We start from the raw sequence: 8,483 nt of genomic DNA on the forward strand, positions 1-8,483 counted from the left end.
ATTACAATATTTGTCCATTTATTCACATGTAAGAAACACATGTACTGTATATAAGAAGTTACAATTGCTGTGTCTCTTTCATTGTATACACTTACTTCTGTTGTGATGTTTAACTAGCACTGCCTCATGAGAACTTGATACAGAAAACACAAACAAACATAATGCACCAATACTGCTTGTGTGTCACTGTGAAATAGTAGTGTCCCTGCTAAATTAATACTAGAAGAGATGTGTCATCTTCTCTTTTACTGGATGACATTGTCTAGGTGGGTTTGAAATGCATATTGACCATCAACAATGTAATGAGTAGACTTCAATCAACCCTGTCCAGTTTTCCATTCACAATCCCCACTGAAGCTTTAAAGCCTTCAGTTGAATTCAAGACGACAGACCTAAAATGATGAATCCAGGGGGATTCACATCTTAGATCATGGATTAATGGACTTGGACGGAAACATACAATAAGTATACTGGACACTTTATATCGAACCAAGGAGTGTTTATAGAGAAGAAGAAGAAGGGGGGGGGGGGGTGGGGGGAGGGGAGTGGATAGCCATACATTCCGGAGTGGGGCATGAGTCACTGGAAATGTGTGGACGTCTGGCTTCCACCCAGACATAGAGCCGGCCGCCAGCGGGTCTATCCATAGATCTCGTTTTCCACCCAACCGGCGGGAGGACGCGAGTGCCGGCCCTGCTGTCTGCAGATCTCGTAGATGTCATTGGTCACAAAGCCCTGCTCCCGCTCCGGGCACGGCAGGTTCTCGTAATCGTCACACTGTGCGTTATCCGGCGAGGAAGCGTAAAAGTACATCTTTTTGAGGTCTGCCAACGTGGTGCAGCTGTCTGGGTTGGCGTAGTGGAGCTTGGTCACGTCGCTGAAGGCGTACGGGCCCTGGGTGACGCATGGGTCTGCTGCTGCCGCCGCACCGGGATGGTGATGGGGGTCCGTGGCCGGTTTCCTCCTGAGTGAGGACAGGATATGACATCATGGTGTGATCACCGCATTAAGATTAGATTATTACTACGATCTACCTGTCTGACGTGTAACTGTTTATAATGATCAAGATAAGGAGGGTTTTCTTTTGTATATATACTTTGAAGCAAAATGTGTCAAACACCATTAGAGGCTTGTTTATATGTTATGAGTCATAACATATTTACAAGGCAAGTACTTCCAGGCAATTGACTGTGTTAAAATAGAATAAAATTATGTTACTTTATGATGGCACATCCAGACATACCTTTTTCTTAATTTTACCAAGAGACGTTTGATCGGTAGATTCTGCCAGACAGTTATTATGGATTATTCAAGCGGATTACAGTACATCCACGATTTCCAACATCTGACTTTTTTGAGTTTGAAAAGGCATCTATATCTATCTATCTATAGGTATTTCTGTAACTTCACAGTTAACACATAAGATATCTAAGAGATACTTTAAGAGAATATGTAAAGAATATATAATATACTTTACATTTATATATTATTTTACAATTGTTTATTTGGGAAATGTAGAAATAGCAATCAAAGTTTTTGCCCGGTATGTGCAAGGAATGGAAACCAAAGGGAATATGTTAGAATATGATCATGAATGAAATGGAGGTAATCATGAAAATATGATTACCTTTTAGCAACCCGCCTGTAGCACAGAAACCCTGTCGCCAGCAACAATAACAGCAGTAGTACAGGCCCAGCCACACAGAGGGTGTAGTAAACATACAGAGCGTTGTCTGACAGTGACACTGCAACAGAGACAACCCATATTGTCACCCAACACTTAATTATTAATTACTGCTTTTAAATTGAAGACACCATTAAATGAAAATTTACTTGCACCATAGTCGCCTACTATTCAACAAATCAACAAATGAAATAGTAGCAAAGTATTCACGACAGCATATACACACAACATTTCAACAACAATATGTAAGGGATAATCACCGAGAGGCAGGGCAATAGTTTGATATGCCCGGCTCGTGGAAGGAAGTCGTCCACGAGCCGGGCATATCAAATTGTTTATTGCCCTGCCTTGAGGTGATTATCCCGTTTATTCTACTTCTTGCTTGCCAACATTATAAAACAATTCAAATACTTTAATAATTATGCTTTTTCTTATTCGTATTGCATGCTTATTAAATGTATATATCTCCCTCAAAAAGTAGTCCCCTTTAAAACTACGGTGAATAACGTTAGCTCAGCTGTAGCTAATTAGCTTCTATAGCAACCACACAAGGCTGCATCTGATCACTAGTTTAATAACGTAGTTGCTACATTGTATCTCGCTTGCGAAACTATGTATCGACTGACCCTCCAATAGATTTCCGACACATTTTAGAAACTTTTTTAAACAAGGTTTATTTTTACAATGGACCGAAATTTCTGTGATAGAAAAAAAATACAAGCGGCATATTGATCTACTATTTGATGACGCTGTGCTCAGTCAGCAGCAAGTACAACCGACAAGTCAGCGGGCAACCTGCCGGGTTAATGCCCTCCTCCCAGCCAATCAGAATCAAGCATTCTTAAACGAAGTAGAATAAAATATAATAATGTATCTATATCAATAATTTTGTAACATGTTTCCACTTCCCGCTCATAGAGAGTACAGTCTTCATTATCCCCTAGAGGTAGTTTTGCAGCATAGAACTGATAGCCAAAACAATAACAATAGTGTGGCTTTCTTTGCAACCACACTAATAACAACACCTCCTATGGATTGCTATTGCCATTATCTAGTTGTTTTTTTTGTGTGGACAAATAACATTTTGTGGATGTATTCAAAGACAGTAGCAGCATTGTGCTCGATTAGGATCAAACATGACTACTTACCTGAAGGTTCAGGCAGTGCTATTTCCAGCTTTTCAACGCTTTCTGTTGTTGACGGCTTCAGGGATGTCACTAGCACAGTGGGAAGAATATGAAGAATATGATTAAGAAGTATATCAAAGGCAAGCTATTTTATCTGTATGTATATGTATATATATGTATATATAATATATATAAACACATCTATGTAAAACTGGTACACCAAAGGCTATCCAGTCAGCTCCAATGAACCTCAAATCTACACTGTAAAAACGATAACTTGAAATTGCTGGTCTTAAAAGGATTTTTATATTGAGTGAATATAAAACTACATGTTGCACTGTAAACTGTTTATTTCAGCTGTTTCAACTAACTTCCAAACATTTCTGGTTAAAAGTTGATCTCACTCCATAAACTGAGTTGGCAAAATAAACAAAAAAGAATTGAATCCTATGGTTCCAACTTCCCATGCCATCCCATAGGTGGTTGATTTCATGCATGTTATTATTTCACTCCACCCCTGTCCCTCTTAAAGTGCTTGGGCCCGGTTTTGCTGTGGGACAGGAAGTCGGGAGACTGGTGGGCGAGAGGAGTGGTAGTGTGTATGAGTGTTGGTTGGAGATAGCTGGTGGTGGTTGAGTTTTTGTTGTTTTTGGTTGTTTCTACTTGTTTTGATTAGTTATTGATTGATTTATTTTGATTGTTTTGATTGTTTCTTTGGTACAGAATCCCATTTAGGTGGGCTTCTGTTTTATGGGGGGGATGTGACGACCCAGGTGGGTCTTTGACCCCGCCCCTGCTGTTTGTATGCCTGTGTTGCTCTCTACTAATTAGGAGATTGTCGGCAGGTGTGGGTTGGACCGGGACCACAGTATATAGAGCCTGCCCAGACAACAGACCTGGCTTCTCCCTCCTCCAGGCATTGGATTTCCTTTGTTCCTTTGTTTGTAACAAATGGACTGATCTTCGCATGACCTTTTTGGTTACTTTCTTTTATACTGACTTGAAACAGCGTGGTCTCCCCAGTTTATGTTGCATGCATAGAGCCAGCATGTCACATATGGGATCCTATGAATCCTATGGCATCCTAAGTTTTAAAGCTGTTTATTACCCTCATGGTGAAAAATAAACATGCAAAATGGTTTAAAATGAAATAGCTGGTTTATAGTCAGTTTATGTAATTGTTATTAGGATTTCCTTTGTAAGAAAAACTCACAATGGATGTTTTTACACATGAATGATTCAATATGATATTGACTTAGAATTCTTAGTGTGTACAACTAGATTTGTGAAGCTTTCATTGTTATGAAAGACAAGTTATTTGGACCAGAAACTAAGTTGTCTCAACTTAGCTGGTACAACTATAAGAATTAAGTTGGCACAACTGTGTGATATTTTCTTCAAAACGTTGAAAAGAAAAGTTTGAGTTTGAGTTGACATGAAAACCCAAAAATCCTGTGCAGACAGTTGCCTTCAAGTTTAATTCACTTTTTATTTTTTACAGTGTAGCTCCGAATTTGATATATTGTTGTCTTCAATAGCAACAAGGTTGCATGATTTCAAGTTTTCCACTCAAGGTCTTCCTCTCCAGATGAATAGTGGAAAGATAGGACATTGAGATGTCAGAAATAACAGAAGCTGTTCAAGGATTTGTTTGGACTCTTCTTGATCAGAGTAAATCATTAAATGCACCAGAATGAAAAAGAAAAAGAAAATCCATGGTTTTCTGAAGGCTACTCTAAACTAAATTGACAATATGGGTGTGTGCTGTTATAAATATACCTGTTGATACAGTTTTCCCCATCTCTGTAAATGCAGGTAGTTTTTCTGTGAAGAACAAGAAAGCAAGAAAAATAAGAAAGTGTTTGTGTTTGTTTTACAAATGAATAACTGCTGGAAAATATTCACTTATATATTCAGGTTGATAGTTAACAAAAACACCAACCAACCAATAACTAATGTATTGGTTGGTTGGCATTAATAGGTTCATTTGTCTGTTGCAATCACTCACACAATCATTCCTAGAACAAAAATATGGTGGTCAGGGGAGGATAAATGTGTGTGTGTGTTTGTGTCTGTGTGTGTGTGTGTGGGGGGATTGGGTTGCACAGAGATGCACTATAATAATTTCAGGTTATAACAGGTATACATGCAATTTTAACACTGTCTCAGCTAATGTTATTCCACGTGTCCAGCTGTGTATGTGCGTGCTACTGCGTGTATATCAGAGGGATTCCATGAAGCGTGTCGAGGAAAATTTACCCTTAGCGGCCAACAAAAGCACTCCTGTGTTCTCGAATGCCCCTTTGACCTTGTCTCACATGAAAACAAGATCAGACAGGATTTGACCCACGGATTTGTCACCGGCGGGCCCAGTTCACACTCGGGTCTACTGTCACATGAGAGCCGTGAGACAGCGAACGGCGGCCCACCAACCTGCCAGCGCATATTTGCAGACATAGTTGTTCTTGGAATTGCAGTTGTCATCGTTCCACTGGAAGAGGAAACGGCCCTTCTCATCAGGCGGCGCCAACGGTTGGTGGTACAGGACAGTGCACATCTCAGCACCGCATGACGGCTCATCCCAGTGCCAGTTCCTGCAGGCAGCAGGTCAAGTTACTATGTCTGGTACCATGCTATACTTAACACATGACCACCACCACCCACACACGTAAACAACCACTGTGGATAGAAATATGCGGAGGAGAGATATACTCTCTTGAACTAATTATACTGTATGTCAACGCCCATTAACTACAATTTCCTGGGATTTTATTTTTCCTGGGACCAAAACTAGGATGGGGCTGCTAAACATCTGGAATTATGTATTGCTCTAGTCCAATCTTGTCTCTAATTTAGGTTTTAATCTCATGGATGAGCCAGCATCCCAGCACAGGTTTGATTATGTATCATGGTTTAATTTAGTTACATTTCAAACTGGGAGAATGAAGAAAATAACAATGTTAAGAAAATCCTTTTGATTTCATTTAGTTTTTGTGTATCACCGATTTCAATCTTCCTACTGTGGCATTTCGCAATTCTTTCAGCGACCAGGACTTTCTGTCCTCTCCTCCTCAGTCAAAACAAACTCAATACAACACCACAGCGTAAACAACCGCTCCATCCACCTGAACTTGGCTCTGCTGCCGTCCAGCCAGTAGTACTGCGACGGGCAGGCTGGCGGGCTGGCGCCAGCGGGCCTGCTTCGCTGGAGGTTCCTGCGCAGGCCGATCCAGTAGTCCCCCTCGCCCACCTGCAGCTGCTGGATGAAGTGCTCCACCAGCCGCTGCTCGCTCTCCGTCTCGATACTGAGCAGCTCGCCACCGTCGGACCGGCAGGCAAGGCGGGCCTCCTCGTAGGTCAACCGCCCCCGGCTGTCGTGGACGTAGAAGACCTGGTAGCAGGGGCGCTCCGTCCCCCGGCGACAGATCCGGTGGCCTGGATACAGCGTGGGGAGGAGAGACACAGACAGAAGAGGAATGAGACGTGACTTATGACGTGCATATTTCATTGAACATCACAGTTATAAATATATAATTGATTTAATTACATTGTTTTGCCGATGTGTGGATTATATTATTGATCCACTAATCATTCAATCAGTAGTAATAATAACACTACAGTAACACTTTCATTTTCTTGTCCTTTTTCCTAGGCCTATGTTATTTTGCTAAAACTAAGTTTAAATCCATTTCTGTTAGAGACTGTTGAGACCGTGGGTGTGGTTGTCATGAGATGTTACTGAACCGTATTGGGGAGGGCTGAAACTAAATTGGGCCGAGTTGTCCTGCCAAGTCTTCCGAAACCCAACATCCTGCCATGCATTGTCAGCAGAATCTAAACAAGAGACATCTTAGCCTGATTAAAAGCTAAATACGTGGAAAACAACAACAACTTGAAAGATCCTGCGCTTCTGAGGTGGTTATCGTGGTTACGCGTGTGGTCATTGGTGTTGGTGATCAATTGAGGTTATTTTGGTTTGTCCACAAAATAAAAGTAGTGGAGTTGTTCCGTTGCGTTGACGCATCGTCTCTGGTGAAGGCTGACATGTGGTCATTGTTGTTTTTCTAAGTAAAATGGGCCTTGAAATAATTACAATAACCGTTATAACATTCATGCCAAGCTCACGTCTTATCATAATTATTATTTATAGGATTTATATTTTCTCCTAAAAAAAACCCTCTAGAGCAGAAAATAATTAAAAGCTATCAAAACAGATGTTCGTGTAAATCATGATTAGGCCCATTTGAATTTCAAGTGGACTTGAATATTCCATTCTTTGTTTTACAACTGATATTGTACTTCTTTGATAACTGCGTTTCCATGAAGTAAAATACACATCAATTGGTTCAAATAAATTCTAACACAACCAAGTGTGCACACAAAATATGAAAATATACATATTTTGTAATAGACTCAAAGATGTATTCATAGCCTGTTGCATATTGTCAACAATTCTTCGAAGTCAATAAGTCATTTATAACTGCATACGTTGGTTTCACGACTAATTCACTAGTAGTCTGGCATGAAGTTGTTATCCTGAGATCTTACCATTGATTTTAGACGCACATCCCGGGTAGAGGAAAACGGCGATAACGGTGCCAAAAAGTTTCATAAAATCCATTTCTACATGTTCACTCTTTGTTCTCCTGACGACACTTTTACCAGCAGGCTACAAAGTTACATTTCCAGCGACTTTTGCACGGCTGTGTGGGACGATAGGGAGCAGTAGGGTTTGTCCAATCAAAGCAGGCTCGGCGGTAGACAGGCGTATGGCGCCCACTACGTAGGCTACAACTGCAGAAAAAAAGATCGAATAAAAATAATAATATATAGGGTAGCCTATGTATAAAAAAATATGAATAAAATAACATAATAATAATAATAATAATAATAATAATAATAATATGCACAAGAAATATGTATACAAAAATGGCCATGTGTTTAAATACATTTATTTTTTCGTGCAGCAATTATTCAATATCATATTCTCCTATTGTTCTTGTGCTTTAATTACATTTAAACACATGCACTCTTGTATGTGCCTATCGTGATAACTGTGAAGAAACACATACACGCGTACTCACACACACACACACACACACACACACACACACACACACACACACACACACACACACACACACACACACGCTATCATCGTCACTAACTTGGTAGGAAACGCATGTTCTTTTGGTGAGGGAACATACAAACAAACGGGCCAATGTTAGCCAGTGGAGTTCTGTTGTTGAGCTATGGCAGTAGAGTTGGAGTTTTAACTGGAAAAATCTCTGGAATGGAAATCTCTCTCTCTCTCTCTCTCTCTCTCTCTCTCTCTCTCTCTCTCTCTCTCTCTCTCTCTCTCTCTTTGTCTTTCTGTGTCTATCTCGCTGTTTGCTCTCTGTCTCTCTATCTGCTTCTCTCGCTCTCTTACTCACCCTCTCTCTCTTCTTTCCTCTCTCTCTTTCCCTATACTTTCCTCACTTTGGCTCCATCCTCACCCCCATTAACTCTCCTGTGTGTGTGTGTGTGTGTGTGTGTGTGTGTGTGTGTGTGTGTGTGTGTGTGTGTGTGTGTGTGTGTGTGTGTGTGTGTGTGTGTGTGTGTGTGTGTGTGTGTGTGTGTTTCCTGATTGCTAACGCGAGTAACAGATCATAACACGGTCATGAGGTCTA

The 8,483-nt window shown here is 40.7% G+C and overlaps 1 protein-coding gene across 1 annotated transcript; it reads right to left on the minus strand.

The window, feature by feature from the left end:
* Positions 1-21: 21 nt before the first annotated feature.
* laynb (layilin b) lies at positions 22-7,500 on the minus strand. The gene is made up of 7 exons (XM_084466861.1): positions 7,360-7,500; positions 5,937-6,246; positions 5,245-5,405; positions 4,591-4,635; positions 2,833-2,901; positions 1,628-1,745; positions 22-964 (listed from the first exon to the last, which is right to left on the minus strand). The coding sequence occupies exons 1-7, from the start codon at positions 7,430-7,432 to the stop codon at positions 640-642; spliced, it is 1,101 nt and encodes a 366-aa protein (XP_084322987.1). The 5' UTR covers positions 7,433-7,500; the 3' UTR covers positions 22-639.
* Between the last annotated feature and the right edge of the window lie 983 nt (positions 7,501-8,483).

Source organism: Micromesistius poutassou (genome assembly GCF_964030765.1).
Source record: "Micromesistius poutassou genome assembly, chromosome: 4".
In the NCBI taxonomy this organism is placed as follows: Eukaryota; Metazoa; Chordata; class Actinopteri; order Gadiformes; family Gadidae; genus Micromesistius; species Micromesistius poutassou.